Raw genomic sequence first — 17,474 nt, 5'->3', positions numbered from 1 at the left:
CGCGCTGTGGTCTTCTTCCAAGTGAAAATCAGGACGTGGCTAGCCGGGTTGACTTGAAATCTTCCCTCCTGACGAAATATAGCGTGCCAATCTTTGAACATCAGCCAGTATCAATTGCGCAGCTGGACATGGAAACACGTCAAAGATCTTCAAGCATTCGACTGCTGTTGCTGCTGCAAGATTGTCGCGATCGTATTGAGCGCCGTGGCCAGGCGATCATCTGACTCGGCGTTGTGTGAACCATGGGCCCAGGTCATCTGGTAGATGAGCATCAGATTCAGCAGGACCAGCAAGAACATGAAGCCAGCCACCACCTGCAGCCAGAACAGAATTTGCGCATTGCTTGAATCGGCCGGCACGTGATCGCTGGATGTTGCGCTTTTGGAAAAGTGGGATGGAGTGGAAGTAAAGACGGCGTCCGCCTCGAGTGGTGGCATTGATGCCGACGCGGTTCGACTGGTAGCGTGGCTTCGACTCTGTTCTCGTGACTCTTCCAAAGCACGCTCCAGCTGCACGGAATAAATTCAGTTGGGTCCCAGACCATGGATCGTGAGCTTTCGAGGTAATTGAAGGCAGGTGCAAACAAAATCGCACCATTGTGTAAGAACCATACCTTGGCCTTTTCCGTCAGAATGCTGTTGATGGAGGCAGTACGCGTATGCGAGACCACCCGGCCCCTCGAATGAGTGGTTTCCGTACTTTGCAGCGTCTCAATCCCGCCATTCTGCAGCTGCTCAAGTGAGCCTGCAGAATTGGCCTGAGCCAGCTCCTTCTCGCTGTATCGCTCCTCTGCTGGAAGATTCTGCACTTCATCTGTGTGTCATCAAAACAGCCAATCAGCGCAGCCAGCTCGAACGAACCCTGGCCAAATTGGGCCATAGCGCAACGAAAGCCTGATATACGCACCACGAAGGTTGTCCAACATCAGATTCCAAAAATTGTTGATGCCTTTCCAGGCATTGCTTTCGATCAGGTTGCGCACCATTTTCCAAGGCGCCCCTTTGCGATAGCTGCACACAACACAAATGCGATTGTGGCATGAACATGAGTGACACCGCAGCATTGACCCTGACGCTTGCACATCCGCCAGGTTCAGAGGTCCTTACTTGATGCTGACACAGACTTGTAGGCGGGTCTTGCCGGATTCTACCCGCTGGGCATGATACCGCAGTTGGTTGTAAAAATTATCCCCGTACGGTACCTAGGGGTCCGACAAGTGATGACCATCCGAGCCACGCGTGTGAGGTCGAGGCGCGAGCTTTCGGTTGACTTGCTTGGGGTAGCACCCTGATCAACGTGACACCGTTGCAGTGACCAGACATGCCTGGCCCAAATGAGCATGACATGTTCAGACGGACCTTGGGTGTGAAGACCTCACAATCAACAACAAAGTAGTGATTGTGTAAAAGCTCGCGCTCAACTTGACGCTCCTCGCCTCGCGTTGACTTGGGCCCAAAGCTGTAGTTGAGGGATAGAGTGTATGATAGCTTGCGTTCCAGCTGATTGTCGCTGTTTGGCGCCCATTCCGTAGCCTGCCCGCACCCATGAGGAAGAGAAGCATGAGACCACAACGTGTCCGGACGAAAGTTTAGTGCCCGCAAGTAGCGAAAAGCTGGCCGGCAGCTGCAACAATGTGCCAATGTGCCGACGAGCAAGGGACTGACCTCAACATTGGTCGTTTTTTCTGCTTCATAGACGCGGTCGTAGACAGGTGATGGCTTGCACAAGAGCTTATACAAGGCCTCCACACTGCAATCGAATTCCTACCACGGATGGCAGCCACGTAGCGTCAGAACAGACATGGCAGGGGCTCAACTTGGTAGCATACTGCAAAAGATGTGTGCGCGTCTCGGCTGCGTTTCGGCGGCGGGACAAACCTCATCCACGACGAAGCGGCCAAAGTCACAGGTTTCCTCAGGGTACCGAATAGGTAGCAGCGATATTGAGTTCTGACTGCCATCCTCACTGGCACGTTCGCGATGCTTGTCTGATACTTTAGAGCGATGAGGCTCACTGAGCTCATCCTGGAAGGTATCATTGGCCTCGTCGACTCCAGCTCCGTCCTCGTCCTCGTCCTCGTCTTCGTCTTCGTCCTCGTCCTTGTCCTTTTCATTGCCTTCCTCGTCACCATCGTCATCCGCTTCGTCTTGATCACCGAGAGAAGCATGTTGGGAGCGACGGATATCGTCCAGCAAATCCTCAGCGGCACGAGCAATCTGACGTCGTTCGTATTCAAGAGCTGTGTCCATGTTGACTGACAAGCCGTCTGACTCGGTGACATCGCCGTCCAGGTTGTCCAAATCACTGGCACGCGAACTGCCAATGGAGCGACGCATTTGGCGCAGTTTGGCTGGTGAGGCGCGGTGCTTTTTACGCCAGGCCCGACTACCAGGCACGACATCAGATACTGGCTGGGGGCTCTCCTCGCGATCAGTGCTAGGAGCTGCAGGAGGATCGGTCGATTGCACGGACACGGGTGGCGCCAGCGCCTCGAGGCCGCCTGTCCAGTTGCTACTCGTGGCCCGGAGCAGCTCGGCTGCTGAGCGTGGCTCTGGCATCAATGAATTCTGCCAGACACAAAAAAGGCACCTACAAGAACACCCAACGACAAGGATGAACAGAGGAAAGCCTGGTGGTCAATGATATGGGCGAGAGGTATTCCAAGGCTTGACAGATGGGTGGCTAGCTCTGCCCACTTCTGTCCGTGCACACGTGTTGTGCTTCTGGACTCACCGATATGCCGTGTCACGACCGATAAAAGAACTAAATGTGTACTTTGTTCCATCCTTGAGCACCACCTTGAAAAACAACATGGGGAGGGGGGGAAGTTGCATTGAAGGGTACAGCAAAAATGAGCACATGGCCATTCCCTCCCTTTGCATCGGCTCTTGTGTCACACGCGAGAGTGAGTTGAGAAACAAAACAGAAAAGGGCACGCACCTGAATGGCATTAGGGATGACCAAAGCGGTTCGCTCTTTGCGTAGGTTCGCCACCTCCGAAAGTTCCACGCTGAGAGTGGTTTCCCAGCCAAAAATATTAGCATAAAAGCTCAGGTAGTTTTGCGAGACGTAAAGTCGTCCATGCACCAGAATGTCGCGTTGTAGCGCACACGAAAAGTCTGAGGGACATGTTGCACGTGTGAGGTTCGAAGCGACAGCGGTCGGCCGCAGCTCGGGGCTCTGGTGCGACATGGTGTTACCTTCCAAGAGATGCTCTTCCGGGGGGAGGGACTTGAAGAGGACATGCAGGAAGCTGTCGTCGCGCGAGCCCATTAGAGATTTGAAGGCTTTGCTAACCCCAGACATGCTCTTTTTGCGCACCTATGGTACGAGCCGGGGTCAAAGCTAATGTATTAGCTCACTTTGGCAAAAGCTGGTTCATGAGCGACATGACAAAGAGGGCACAGGGTAGTGCTGAGACGCACTCGACGGGATTGGCTGCTACTGCTACTGGTTTCATTGCTTTGAGTGCTGTCCATTGTTTGAGACCGTGCACGGTGCCTGCGAGCCGTGCGTTGGTTCAACGACACAGACGGACATGAGGCGATGGTGCCCATCAATCGATGCAGCGCTGAAATGCCCGTGACTAACCGGGAGGATGGAGCCGTCTGCGAACGTGGGCGTGATGTGTCTTCAATGGTCACAAAGTCATCTGCAACATGACGTGCAGAGCAGAGCAGCGAAGAGGTTGTGAGTGAGAGGCATGACTTGACTTTGCGAGCCTTGTTCGCAATCTGACTTACCCCCAATGCCATCCGCTAGGCCTTGATCGCTCTGAGCGTTTTGCTCTGAGGCCGACGAGGCTGTGGTGCCCATTGAGTGCGCTGCAGGCGAGGGCGAACGTGGCTCATCGCCGCCGTTGCGTAGATTTAAAGCTGAGCCAGTCTTGGAGCCCAAGGAAGGCTGCTCCGAGGCGGGTCGATCATGAGCCACCTCGGATACGTCCTGGCTGCCGTCGGCCTCGGATGCATGGTCATTAGCATCGGCATTGGCCCCGAGTGGGATATTCACCATGCTCTTGGACATTTGCGTGGTGGAGCCCTCCTGTTGCTGCTCCGGCGTCTGCGGGGTTGGGCTGTGGGGTGCTGAGTTGGCTTCCGTTGCGGTCGCGGTAACGCTGCGAAGCGAGAGATGAAATGGAGTTGGGAAGAGCAAGACCAGAGATATTCGGATTCAGAATGAGTGGTCGCACGACAGCTCTACGCTGGGCGAACCCCACGCCGAGCCGGATGATTGGCCGGGCACGATCGATCAACGGCACTTGTCCACGTCGCACAAGCCTCCATACCAAATGCAACTTACGCTGGGCCGGTGGGTGACACGTGAAACATGGCCAAGCTTCTCCGATCGGGCGCACCGTCGTTCCAAAATGCCCCCCTTTTCCCCCTGCAAGAGCGACGCGTTCTGATCCGATCCACTGGTCCGTCCGTGTCTCTGATACTGCGTGTGTGTGTGTGTGTGAGTGAGTGAGTGCGCGCGTGCGTGCAAAATGCAATTCACAACTTGAGCGTGTGCCCAGTGTGTGTATTCGAGCCGAAACGAGCCTTAAACGTCAGATGAATCGGAATCACATGATGATGGTAAGAAACCCAACCTTGTCTCTTTGATGTCTTCTCTAGTTTTGCTACTCCGTCGTGTCTTTGCTGCGTATCCCTTGCTTTTGCTCAAGTTCATCTCTGTTTCTCTCGCTCTTCCCTCTGCTCTTGAACTCGGATCGCTGTCGTTCTCAAGACGGCGGTTGCTCGATGGTGGTACACATGTCTCGGAGCTGGTATCGGATGAAGAAACAAAAGTCCGGCCAACTGGATGACTTAATTTGCAAGAGAGTGTCAGCCATTGCCCATGCTCCGTACAAGATACATTCTAAAACAAGCCCCTTTAAAATTAATTTCTACCGTTACACACACTCTCTCTCTCTGTGGTAGTTGCGCTTTTCCTTTGTGTCTTTGATTTTCTCTCTTTCTCAAACCAATTCATCTCTCTCTCTCTCTCTCTCTCTCTCTCTCTCTCTCTCTCTCTCTCTCTCTCTCTCTCTCTCTCTCTCTCTCTCTCGAGCAGTTGTTGTTCCCTGACTTCGCTGGGGAGGGGCGGGGGCTGAGCTGAGCAGCGATTGATGGGCTGAGGCGGGGCGGGCTTGCGTTGAAGCGCCGAGCAGCGAAAACAAGAAAAGACCTGATTTGTTCTTTGAATGGTTCTTCGAGAAGACCGCCTTTTCCAAAATCAGAATCATGAGCGTCCACGTGCGCTGGCTGCCGCCGGACAGTGCGAGTGCAGCGTCCGGTCGACTGGATCTGGTTGACGAGCAGGGCCACACGCTGGCGCTGGGTGCAACAACCCCCGTGACGGCTTCTGAACTCGAGGTTTATGTGGCCAAGGGTTTGAACACTCGCGAGCTCAGCGCTGCCCTTCAAGCGGCATTCAATACCTGGCAGCCACCCCTGGTCCAACCCTCGTCCCCGGCCGTGGCCAATCTCGCCCTCCTTCTTCGCCTACTCTTGCCTCACCAGCAACTTGACACATCCCTCGCAACAGCCGCTGCTGCCTACGCGGCCATCCCTGCCGGTAAGCGCGATCATTCCCGCCGGCCATGGTGGTCTCAGCCCGCTGCTCTTCACCCGATGCCTTGTTGCGTACACGACAGCCCTCGGCATCATCCCAGCTCAAGAGTCTTGGCAGGCCCTGGTCGTCGTCCTCGGGGAGTCAAATCCTACGGTGCCCCCAGTGCTTGCGCTCATCATCCCTGACGTCTGTTCTGCTGGCTGTCGTGCCCCTGCTCTACCTGACCCAACCTGGATCATCCGATGCCACCCCTCTGCTCCCCTCTCATGATCACTTTTTTTTTTTTTTTTTTGAATGCCGATGGGTGCAGATTGTCAAGCTTTGGCATGTCCGTGACTGGGCCTCTCGCACATGGCTCCTTCCAGCCATCTTTCACCTCGCTCTCCAAACCAAGAGCCCCCACGCCAGGTTGGTTGGCATATTGTTATGCCTTTTCCCCCTGTCAAAACCGCATTGCTCTGCCCCTCGACCCAGTCACCACTCAGCAAGACGCGCCGCAACCTTCGCCTTCATCCGGTCTTCTCTTGGGCCTGCGGGTGCCCTTAGCCGAGTCTTTGATCAACTCTTGCCTCTATTCTTGCAGGTCTTGGATACCCATGAGGTACGGCTCAATTGCCACCCACCCTCTGCTTGATCCGCCATGACTGCCTTTTCTCATGCCTGCGGCACTGTGGTTCCATAGCCCGAGTATCACATCCCCTGCCTGGAAGCGCTGGCACATCTCCTCAACGAAACGCCCGATGCCCATGTGATTGCCCGTGGTCAGGCCGAGGTGTGCTCTCAACTGCTCACCAACCTCCAAACGGGCCAGCTTGCCCTGCGAGGCTATTTCCCTTTTGAGGCCACGAGACGCATCTGATCCTCCCCATCACCCTCACCTGCATTGATCGAATCCCAGGTCCTTCACGCAGCCATCAAGCCATTTGTCTACACCAGCGAAGCTGAGAACGTCGTCGCCAGCTGGCCTTGCCTAGCACAGCTTCTTCCGATGCTCTGCTATAAACCCTTGCGCGACAATGATGATGTATACTTTGATTTTTTCTCCCAGGTTTGTCTCCCCCGCGTCATCTGTAATCTCTGCCCAGCCCACATGCCGTTCCCACACCCTATTTTGCGCCCTCTTAGATTCTGGTGCTGATCCAGCATGAAGATCGGACCGCGCGCACTCGACTGTATGCCCGGGCGCTGCAACCTGTCGTTGCGGTACGTCGGGCCGGCCACATTGTTGCGCTGTGCATGTGCCCACCCCGCATCAGCCGCACAAGACGCCTTCTCGTCGCGCACAACCAGTCAAGCACCTCACCAGGTTTGCTACACCCATAGGCTGCCCGCCTAGCCTGCGTACCTTTTGCTCAGCCCCTCCTACAGCTATGTCGACAGTACATTCGAAGCAGCGATGCTGACACTCGGTATGCAGACGGATGGCCGCTTCTCAGCCCTGCTTGCCGTCATCTCTGACCCCTATCATCCACACTTGTTTCATCTTGACAACAGACGTGGTGGCCTGGCTTTGCTCGGCACGTTGATACACGAAATCAAACCGCGTCTTACCCCACAGCGACAAGAGGTATATCACATCTGCTCTGCATACTTGCATCCGTTGAAGAACCGATGCCACCATGTGTGCATACGCACACACACACACACACGTACAAGCAAACCTGGCTCACTTTGCCATGTTCAACGCTGTATGGCATGACTTTGGCAAAGGCAATTTGCGGGTGGCTCTTGGAAATGTGGCCAGAGCATTCGACCCCATCCTCAGGTTAGCACATGCAGGCGCAATATCTTTCGCTTTGGCAAAGCGCTGTAGCTTCATGGGCTTGTGCGCCGGGCTTACATGGTGCGCGTGTTTCTCAGAAGACCTTAATGATTTATTGCGGCTAGCACGGGAGCGTGAAGGTGGCTGTGCATAGCTCTCTACCATGCGAGCGCCTGGACGTGCAGAGGCCGTGACATAAAAGTTGGCAAGAATGAGCTTCATGTATATTTTTGATTTTTTGCTTTCCTAAAAGGACCAGAAGTTAGTCTGACCAGAGAATCGATCGACAGAGTCTAGCAAGGAGCGTCGCAAGAGCTTCATCGTGACGGCGACGTCATGCGCGTCCGCCACTCACGCAACATTCCAGAAAGACACCATCTGTCAAGCTTTGTCGTCAAGCCCACCAATTCGCCGTCATTGAGATTCTGATGCGATCTTGGATGACAAAAAGCCACCGTTCACGGTTTGCTTTGATTGTGACGAGTTGCCATCTTGTGACTTTGGGCGCGGCCTGGAAGCTGGAGAAGGGAGGGCGTTCAGGAAAGAGATTGGATGTGAACCAGATGGTCGGTGCGTCACGGTGTCTGGAGGACATGCGGATGGCGATGCCGCAGCGAGGCTTCAGTCGGATGACTTTCCACCCCTGCGGCTGCTGCACCATCTAGATCGAGCTCGTGGCGTTCGTCCGGCTCAGTCAACTCTAGGAGTGTGTCTGATTCGTTGCCAACAGCTGCTGCTTCGCTCTCCTCTGCTGGCAGTACGAAGAGATTAGTGATCGGATCGAGCACCAGGCCCTCGGGTACTGTCCTAGGTTTACTGGCGAGTGCCTCGGGTTGCTCGGCTTGCCACGCTTCAGGCGTTGCTTCCAGGGAAAAAAAGGCGGTGGCCTCGCGTTGAAAGACGGCAATCAACACGACAAATGCCAGGACCGTCAGTGTGCCTAAGTGTGGACAGTCGGTTGCAAAGGAGTGAGTGGTGTGTGAAAAGTCGAAGGACAATGTTTCTTGCCAAATTGCGCCATGGTTCGTACCGGCAATGGCGTTGACACCCACGAAGAAGCTGCTAATGTACCAATGGTACATCCAATAGGCCATGCCCTTCATGTTGGCTTTGGCAATAAGGCGGGCTGATTGAACCTGCAGGCGCGGGGCCGACACTTCAATGCGCGCATACTGGACTGGTGCTTCGAGATCATCCACAAAGTGTTCAAAGAGCGGAATGAAGACGGTGTCACTCTCTGTCAACAGCCCCAGTGTAAGCGGCACAATCAAAAGCGCCTTCCGCAGCGTGTCCACCATGGTGGAACGGTAGGGTATCATAGCAGAGCGCCGGATGCTGTGTATGTGCGGCGCCGTTGCAGCCAAATGCCAAGCCTGTCGATATGGTGTTTTTTGTTGTTGTTGTTGTTTTTTTTGTTTTTTTGCGTGACCAAATGCAAACATCGAGAAAATCGAGTGAGAAGCGCCTGCGCAGCCGGCCACCAAAGGAGGATGTGTACGGCACATACCTGAGAGGTGACGATCGCAGTGGACGGAGCAAGCGGACCCGGCTGCGCGGTGGGCGGTGCACTCTGTTGCGTCTCGCTCGATTTGCCTGACAAGGCCGGAAAAGGCGTGCCCAATGGTGTGGCTTCTGTGGGCAGCTCAAAGGCTTGCTCCAGCGAGTAGAGCAAATGGCAAGTTGCTGTGAAGCTGCCTGCATCGACCAAACACAACGCGAGTGAGGTAGAGGGCTAACGGGTCTGAGAAATGGCTGCCGCATGTTGCCACTGAGACCCCTAATTTCCTCTTCTTCTTCTTCTTCTTCTTCTTTTCTTTGTAGGCCCGGAATGCGGGGCTCAGCGTACCAACAGCCACATTGACGGGCGAGCGCGGTAATACAAGCTCAAGATAAAAATGATACTCTAGATCATGGGACCGAGGCGGGTCAGACAAGTGCGAGAGCAAGCCAGCCAACGTGTAGGCTGTGCAACAAATGAAAAGCATTGATCACCCGGGGCTTGGCCTTCAGCGCTGATCATTACCTGTGCGTGCACTGAGGACGCTGGTGGGCGTGTGCGTCGGTCCGCCGGTGTAAGGGCTCAACGGCACCTAGAGGGCAGGCCAGTCGATAGCGTGGGTATAGGAGCAATCGAGGTGAAGGGAAGAGGCTGGGGAGAAAAATGATAAAGCAGCTGGGTCATTTGTTTTGATTGATCGACTCACGATAGAAGCGAGGGGCTCAGCCCCTGTCTGTGTCAAGTGCACGGGCCACTCGTACGCAGCCTTTGGGACGTAGGCGTAGTAAAACAGCCTGAGAGGAGAAAGATGCAGGGTTGCGTTAAAACATGGCACGGGTTGCGTTGAAACATGGCACGGGTTGCGTTAAAACATGGCACGATACTGGCAGTATCCATCAACTTGGCGAAGGTGCGCCCCACCCACCCATAAATGACCACTCCCGCGCCCAGCATCACGTGAAAGACGGCAAGGAGAAAGGCTGTTAGAAGGCAAAACTTGCGCAGAATCTGCAGCAGACCGATGGGTGAGATCCCGGTCAACATTCGCTTGACGGATCAATGCCAGGCAGGTCCACCCAGCAGGGTATTTCATCGGACCTGGATGGCAGGATGATACCAAAGGTCCGTGCCGAGCTGCACCAGGCGCAGCAGCAAGAGGTCAATGACCTCGGAGGCACTCTTCATGTCGACACGTCCTGCTTTGAGGCAGCTGGCAAATGACTTTTCTCAGTGCAATCCACCCCCGCACTTGAAGTGAAAGTCTTGACCGAGGGCCCTGCCATGAGACACCACCACCACCACCACCACTCACACACACACACACACACACACACACACACACAGAGGGGCAAGCGGTGACCGCGGGGGCGATCAGGGCGATCAACAAGCTGAGGAAGGAGAGAGAGGCCTCCACCGCCAAAAAGACGAGAACAAGAAGAAGCAGAAGAGCAGAAGCGTAAATGTCAGATCATCCGATTTATCTGACAAGGGGGTTACCAATTGTAAACGATGCCTTCTTCTTATCTCTCTCTCTCTCTGTCCCTCTCTCTCTTTTTTTTTTTTTTTTTTTTCTCTCGAGGTGGTGGTGGCGGTTGCAGGTGAGAATGAATATGGCAGCGTGGGCAAAGCGCGTGCAGAAGGTGGAGGGGGGAATGGGGGACCGGGGGGAGGGCGAGAAATTGAGCAGATTTGAAATGTGTTGCGCTGGTTGGGGGACGAGGCCAGGGTCAAGGTCAGCGGGGTCGGTCCCACTACACTCACACGCGACTTTGTGCTGGCATGTGGGATAGGCGGCGGCCATCTTTCTGTCTCGATTCAAGCGATCATAAGCCCTGCCATCCTCTTGGCACGCGGCTGGACCAGGTGAACACCGAGTGGTCATTCTAGTGGCATTCCAACAAATTTGGTGCAGGAGCAGAGCAGACTACTTGTTCGTGTGCACCCGCCGATGCCAGGGTGTCCAGACAGGATGGAGGGGCGGTGAACGTCAGAGGAGATTTGTCCAACTGCCTGCAGCGTCGCGGCGCCTGTTGTGGGCCTGGGACCGCGTGGCCTTTTGCCCCTTGAGAACTACTGGCACTTCGCTACGCACGCGTTCCGGGCCTGTTTCGCTGTGAACACGGGACAATAGTAGGCATAATGGCAGACTGGGACAATATTCCTGCCGCAGGCCGTGGCAAGCCTGGTGCCTATGGGCGCGGCGCGCCCCCCCGTGCGGCCTTGGGTCGTGGTGGCAAACCAGGCATGGGTGGAGGCAAACCAGGCATGGGCGGAGGTAAACCGAGCCGGCCCGGCGGCAAGCCCATGCCCGGCGGCAAGCCTTCCTTCGCCCCAGCCCCTAACAGTGGCAGCGCAGTCGGTGGTGGAAAGCCCTCGTACGGTGGAGGCAAACCGGCCCCACCTCTGCGCGCTACCTCCGGCGGCAAGCCCGCATACCCCAGCAGTGGGGGCAAACCCGGTTATGGTGGAGGTAAGCCCACACCATCTGCGCGCCCTGTCGGTGGTGGGAAACCCGCACCGGCAGGAAAGCCCATGCCAGGCGGGAAGCCTATGTCCCGTGGCAAGCCCATGAGCGGTGTGCCCAGCAATGGCGGTCCTGCTCGACCAACGGGTGGGGGTAAGCCTACGGCCGGGCGTGGCAAACCGGGCGTGGGCATGGCTGGGGGTGGCAAGCCCGTTGGAGGCAGCACCATCCCCTCGGCGGTACGCACAGGGAAGCCCCAGTATGCTCGGATGCAGGCCGGTGTGCCACCAGCCGCCCGCTCTGGAAAGCCTGGCCCTGCTGCCACCCCGCACGTCGGTCCGGGCAAACGCATGCCCTTTGCAAACCCGCCCCCTCAGCCGCGCGTGCAAGCCTCTGTGAACAATGATGAGGATGAGGATGATTCCGTTGACGCCGGTGCTCTCAAACGCGATCTCTCCGTGCATGCTTACAAACGCCCCAAGCTGAATCAACCGAGCTCCTCGTCCGGCAGCCTAGGTGCAGCGCCAGCTCCCTCATCCACAGCAGCGGACGCCTATGCTCGCCATCCCGTGGAACGTCAACATGCCACCTATGTGCCGCCACCGACCGCGCCCGAGCCAGTAGCATCGACGGCGGCAGCGACTACATCAACGACTCCTCCAACCGCCGCAGCGGCTCAAACAGCCGCAAGGCCCGCTGCCACAGCCACATCCAAGTCAGAGGGACCACCAGAGACCAGCGACATCGAACTCATTGTTGGCGTTAGCTATCGTGGTCCCATTCAAGACAGGCCGCTGCCGCTGCCCCAGCGGACATCTGAGACCGCCAAACTGTCCAACAAAACGGCTGCCTTGATGATTCAGAAGTACTATTGCCCACCCGAAGCCAACATCTCAGCTGCGATCAAGCCCAGACTTGATAAACTATTCCGTTTCCTCAGTGCTTTGGAACGCCGGGCAGCCTCCGCGGGCAGTGAGGCTAGCAATGATATGCGCTTGCGCCTCTTTGATACTTTTATTTTTCACTCTGTTAGTCCAAAACAGCTGATCGACTATGCCGTTGCAATGGGTTACGCCCCACACGAGAAGCGAGAGGAGTTTACCCATACCCTGACCAACTTTATTCCTCAGCTCTCGGTTCGTCACGCCCGCCACACATTTGCGGCCTCCATGGCCAAATTTGCCTGCTGATTGACAGCTGCCTCACACGCACCCTTCCCCACCCTTATCATGCTTACTCGTTACCACCCGTGCTCCTCTTGGCAGATGCTGAAGAAAAATGGTCAGTCATTCATGCTCAATGCATGAGGCCTTGCCAGTCACTCATTCTCACGTGCCCCGCTCGCTTGTTGGCCAACTATGATGCAGCTCCTTCCAACCTGTCTGCCAAGCCCAAGGCAACCAGCAAGCCCAAGGCCGCTGACTCCTCGGCGGCGCGCACGAGTCCCCAACGACCTGCCCCGGCTACCGGATCGGGTGCCAAGCGCCCATCTAAAGATCAAAGGCCACCCGCGAAAAAGGCCAAATCTGCTGCCAGTGATGGTGCTACCACCCCAGCTGCTTCGGCTTTGACCAACGCTCCTGTTGCCACGCCTCCAGTACACAAGGCAGAGACTAAGAAGGCGCCCATCCCTGAACCGACCCGAACGTACGCCCCCAACAAGGCCGAGGCACTGTCCAGGAAGTCACAGGCAGACGCATACACGGGAGCCAAACAGCTGAATACCACCGGCCAACAAAGCCCCGCTGCTGCGAGCACCCACGGTACGTGTTGGTGTCAAACGTTACAAATGTGCCGGTCCTCTTTGTCCATGGCAGCCAAAGTCCCTCCGCCCTTGCGTGTCCAACCCACGTGCTTCCTCTAAATTCTCGACCTTATCTTGGTTGCTGACGACACAACAATGGGCAATTACAGAAGTGAACTTGCCACCAGCCATTGCTCGCCTCCAGCACGAGCTTTTTGTCAATCCGCATTTCTTGCACTCGCTATTGGAGCCCATTGGTATGATAACCTGCATGCCGATTTGAGCGAACCAAGCAAATTAGAGTGTTTTTGATCCATCGTGTTTGCTGGTCTGCTCTTGTGCTGCCGCAGCATTGGCCCGACTTTGTGAGATGAAAACGTCGGCCGCATCAGCCTCGGCGGTGATTGCAGATGAAGTGTACATCATGATCAGTGCCGCTACCGAGGTATGAACATCGGCGATGTTGGCTATTCGAAGCGATCGCTGTAATCGGGACAATCAGGAATGTCAGGAATGACAGTGAGGTGTGAGGTGTGAGCGAAGAGCTAAACGCTCACACACTGCGCCGTGCCCCGCTGCAGAGCATGGTTCGCCATTTGATCGAGCAATGTCGACTGAGCTGCCAGCACCGAGAACACGATCGGCAACTCGGCGACACGTATGTCCACCCCGCCAATCCTGCCCTTTTGCATTCCCTAACATGCTCTTTTTCAAACTCACCCGAGCATGGACCTTTGGGGGTGTGAAATGCGCAGGGAGATCGTCAGCAACCATGATGAGCAGTGGAAGATTTTGCGTGAAGTTCAAGTCAAGCAAAAGCAGGGCAAAACTGCGAGCACGGCCACGGTGTGTTGAGTTTCGTGACACACCTACGTCTTGCCCGGGCCAAGAGTTTGTTCGCCTTCTCACAAACGTGCCTTGCTGCGTGTCCCACAGGCACAGCCAACGTCGGCGCCCAGCAAGCTCAACAACGTGTTTGCCAACTTGAATCAAGCCAACAAGCGTCGGGTATGTCGTCGTTTTAATCGTCGTTCTGGCGTAGTACCTCACGTTTGATCTTTCAGGCTTTGCGTGGCGGCGCGTCTCTAACCGACTAACTATCTGCTATTGTGGGCCTCGTCTGCTCATCATCGTTTGCTTGTTGGTAGGACCGAAACAAAAAGAAGACCAGCGCCACAAGTGCGGCTGTTCCCAAGGTATGCGCGGTGTACGGCTTCCACCCCCGCTTCCCCCGCTTCCCCCGCTTCCCCCGCTTGCTGCCATGATCAAGGATCTCAAACTCATATGGCTATTGGTGGTGGGACCGCAGGCCAAGGCGCAGACATCTAGCATCAAGCTGCAAGATGTGTTGGAGGTGTTGGAACACAATCCCATGTATCGGCATAGCAAACTGATCGGACGCGCGCTGGCTTTTGATCTAGATACGCGTACCACTTGACACGTGTTCCAACTTCAGCAGACTGAAATGAAAATGAAGCCATAAATTGGATTTCAGAATCAATTACATGTATATGGCCCTTTCTTTTTCTTCTTTGTTTTCGAATGGCCTACTCGTCTCCATCAAATGATCAGTCATCTTGCGCGCCAACCACTCCTGGACCAAATCGCCTCAAGAGTTGTGGCGGGGCTTGAGCTGTGTGGCGAACCCTTGTTGGAAAACATTTACTCCTCCTCCACACTTGATATGGCAATGCGACTCTTTGTCGAATCCGTTCAATAGATGCGGCTGGGCCGACGAGTGTAGGGCTCAAAGGTGTAATACTTGGGCACGGGGTCCAAGCGCACGTGCAGGTAGGCAATGCCGAGACCCGAGGTGGAGAGGTAGAGGGGTTGATTATCGTCCATGGGCCACTGAAGAATGGCCGTACCGACTTCGTGCCAGAGGGCTTCGTATTGTTCAGGAGTGATGGCTGGGCTGAGCAGGAAGTTGGACAAATGGCAATAGTCAGTGAGGGATCCAACAAAATTGTCGGGGATAATGGGGGTGACCAAGGTGGATGCCCCATCGAGATTGGGAAATCTCGTGGCGAGCTTTGATTCGCGTTGAGCGATGGCTGCACGAAAGTGGGCGTCAAAGCTATGTAGATCCGGGTGGTCCCAGCCCGTCAGGCCAGGGGCTGGCAACAGGACGGCCTCATAGATGCTTTCGGGATCCGTGCAAGGCCGGCTCTCCCAAAAAATGGGCCCGCCCACAGCCTGAGCGTAGTGAGCCAGCTGTGCATGGAAGCTGCGGGCCGCGGCCGGTTGGTTGCGAAGCGCTTCGGCCAAGGCTCGCATGGTGAGGTTCTCGCCATTCTGTTGGACGGTGAACTGATAGCCGGGCTCAAGGCTCACGGCATCAAACACAAGGGTGCCGTCTGTGGCTGGAGCATCGGCACTGTCCGCGAGCTGAGACATCTTGCTCGAGTTTGAGGGCTTCCAAAGGGGGCCGCCAATGAGCGTTGCGCAGTATAAGAAGAAGATGGCAATGCCAAGCAGAAGAGCTAGCGATACACCGCCAAAGGAGCGCTGCGGCGGCAGCTTGCTTGACCAACGTGCGGGGGGAAAATAAAGTCGCTGTGACTGCTGCTGCTCTTTCCCGTTGTCGCTCCCGTTGAAAGACCCAACATTCACTCCCCACCTCGGTTGTTGGCACACGATGGAAAGAGAAGATGACGAAGCAGGAGGAAATGCGAGGGGCCAACAAATGCTTGTGGTGATGGGCGGTATCGAAATGTGGTTGCATCAACCGGGCATCAACGAGGTGAAGCCGGTTGTCAAGCCTGCATCGCATGTGGTGTGGTCGAGTGGATGGGTGGAGAGGGCTGGGCAGGGGTGCTTATCGTGGAGAAGGGGCTGGCCGACGACCGGCTCAGGAGGGGATGGAGGCCCTCGCGACGAGCGGGACCATGGCGCTGCCCTCGCCGGCTCGGTCCATATCTGCATCATCTTGTCCCTCTACTACATCTTCTTCCTCCTAGTTGGCCTTGCCGAGTGCAGTATCCATCATATTTCCTTCAACATCTTCAGGCCAGCTCCTCGATTTCACCAATACCTAACAATCCGTTGCTAATCTGACAATTCGTGTTAATCTGACATTTTGATGCTGATCTGATAATTTATTCTGACATCCAACCGAGTCGATCGACATGAGCACCCGTGAGACGGACGACGAGGCGGCGGTCGACGCTGGCGATGCCGAGGCCATGATGACGGCTGAGGGCAGTGATGGTGCTGATCTTGACGGTGTTGATGGGAACAGTGATGGCCGGCATGGCGTAGGTGACCTGTTGGAAGCAGGGGTAGCTGTGAATCGGGCGGATACGATGGATCCAGCTGATCAGCAACCAGAGCAAGCCGCACCGCGAATTCGTGGACCCCCAGCTCGCGTGGAAGACTTGGTGCAGTGCTTGGCCAGCCAAGACGGACGCCGAGACTTGCTGGCACGCTATCTTGACATTGAAGATCTACTGGTGCTGGCCCAAGCTTTGGAGCCTGTCCGGCTTTATCTGCAGGGCCGCACTCAGGTACGTTTGAACCAATCTCTCAGCCCGACGCCTCGGGGCTTCAAACTTGGCCATAATTCTTCCTCGCGTCCGTCCTGCCCTCACGCTGGTCGTTGCAAAAGATTCTATGCCGCGCTGCCCGTCGCGCTGGTTGGAGCCCATCTTTGATACAGCGGGCCCAGACTGTTGAAGACTTTGCTTGGTACCTTGGCAGCCGTATCAACCCTCAAGCGCCAGTGGTTCTTCTCTTGGCCGGTTCGTCTTACCCACCCGACTGCCCCCCCCCCCCGACCAGGGCTCAAGGCGCCAAATCAAGCCTTTACAGATGACCGTGATTGCTGATGTCGCTTCCTATTTGCTCCTTCTTTTCCTTTTCGGCTGCTTTGGAAACGGCTCTTGCTGCGCTGCCATCAGACGCTTCGCCAGGACTTGAGGAAGATATTGGCCTCCTGCGCCACAGCCTCACTGTTAGTTGTGGTGGCGAGTTGCTATGAATCCCAGCTTCAACATTCCCGGGCGCGTGTGCCAGCTATGTGCCTTTGATCATTTGACTGCTTTGCGCCGACGCAGGTAGATGGCTTAGCCTTGCAGGAACAGACCCTCAATGATGCAATGGCCTCAACGCCCTCGACGTGTGGGCTTTGCGTGGCCTTGATCTCTTCAGATGCCGGCATCCTTCAGCTACGGTGTGACCATTGACCTCTGCCGGCTGCTCGACGCTTCAGCTTTTTTTTTTTTTTTTTTTTTTATTTGGCGCTACAAGACTGATCCTGGACCGCTCGCATCCATGCTTGCTGTAGACAAGTGCAAACTCAGCGGCCGATCGATGCCATTCTCTTTGACGCGTCGCATCTTGGTTTTGTGGATGGTTCGTATCGTGTCACGCGCTGCTATTTTGGCGGCAGGAGGGGTGTCATCTGCCAACCTCGCAATTTGGCCTCACAGAATGCCCTTGATTCGTG

At 55.7% G+C, this 17,474-nt stretch overlaps 5 protein-coding genes across 5 annotated transcripts; 2 read left to right on the top strand and 3 right to left on the bottom strand.

Moving 5' to 3' along the window:
* Positions 1 to 149: 149 nt before the first annotated feature.
* MONBRDRAFT_26412 (uncharacterized protein) lies at positions 150 to 3,816 on the bottom strand (the record flags this gene model as incomplete). The annotated part of the gene is made up of 12 exons (XM_001746766.1): positions 150 to 509; positions 614 to 813; positions 907 to 1,010; positions 1,107 to 1,201; positions 1,359 to 1,532; positions 1,665 to 1,763; positions 1,878 to 2,589; positions 2,734 to 2,798; positions 2,941 to 3,321; positions 3,363 to 3,471; positions 3,592 to 3,652; positions 3,744 to 3,816. The coding sequence occupies 12 exons, from the start codon at positions 3,814 to 3,816 to the stop codon at positions 150 to 152; spliced, it is 2,433 nt and encodes an 810-aa protein (XP_001746818.1).
* A 513-nt stretch (positions 3,817 to 4,329) lies between these two features.
* MONBRDRAFT_26411 (uncharacterized protein) lies at positions 4,330 to 7,085 on the top strand (the record flags this gene model as incomplete). The annotated part of the gene is made up of 11 exons (XM_001746882.1): positions 4,330 to 4,420; positions 4,926 to 5,063; positions 5,146 to 5,562; positions 5,642 to 5,712; positions 5,870 to 5,967; positions 6,106 to 6,160; positions 6,242 to 6,331; positions 6,458 to 6,607; positions 6,685 to 6,762; positions 6,896 to 6,968; positions 7,054 to 7,085. 11 exons carry the CDS (start codon positions 4,330 to 4,332, stop codon positions 7,083 to 7,085), a joined length of 1,293 nt encoding a protein of 430 aa, XP_001746934.1.
* An 811-nt stretch (positions 7,086 to 7,896) lies between these two features.
* Positions 7,897 to 10,004, bottom strand: MONBRDRAFT_26410 (uncharacterized protein; the record flags this gene model as incomplete). The annotated part of the gene is made up of 7 exons (XM_001746765.1): positions 7,897 to 8,261; positions 8,352 to 8,694; positions 8,829 to 9,016; positions 9,345 to 9,411; positions 9,526 to 9,613; positions 9,745 to 9,827; positions 9,918 to 10,004. 7 exons carry the CDS (start codon positions 10,002 to 10,004, stop codon positions 7,897 to 7,899), a joined length of 1,221 nt encoding a protein of 406 aa, XP_001746817.1.
* A 954-nt stretch (positions 10,005 to 10,958) lies between these two features.
* MONBRDRAFT_9164 (uncharacterized protein) lies at positions 10,959 to 14,292 on the top strand (the record flags this gene model as incomplete). Its single annotated transcript, XM_001746881.1, has 5 exons — positions 10,959 to 12,419; positions 12,674 to 13,046; positions 13,378 to 13,472; positions 13,964 to 14,035; positions 14,176 to 14,292. The coding sequence occupies 5 exons, from the start codon at positions 10,959 to 10,961 to the stop codon at positions 14,290 to 14,292; spliced, it is 2,118 nt and encodes a 705-aa protein (XP_001746933.1).
* Positions 14,293 to 14,740: 448 nt separating this feature from the next.
* Positions 14,741 to 15,640, bottom strand: MONBRDRAFT_32883 (uncharacterized protein; the record flags this gene model as incomplete). The annotated part of the gene is made up of 1 exon (XM_001746764.1): positions 14,741 to 15,640. Exon 1 carries the CDS (start codon positions 15,422 to 15,424, stop codon positions 14,741 to 14,743), a length of 684 nt encoding a protein of 227 aa, XP_001746816.1. The 5' UTR covers positions 15,425 to 15,640.
* Positions 15,641 to 17,474: the final 1,834 nt, after the last annotated feature.

This window comes from Monosiga brevicollis, genomic scaffold (assembly GCF_000002865.3).
Source record: "Monosiga brevicollis MX1 MONBRscaffold_14 genomic scaffold, whole genome shotgun sequence".
NCBI classification, from domain to species: Eukaryota; class Choanoflagellata; order Craspedida; family Salpingoecidae; genus Monosiga; species Monosiga brevicollis.
Note: the sequence above shows the minus strand (reverse complement) of the source record. Positions and strands in the feature narration are given on the sequence as shown.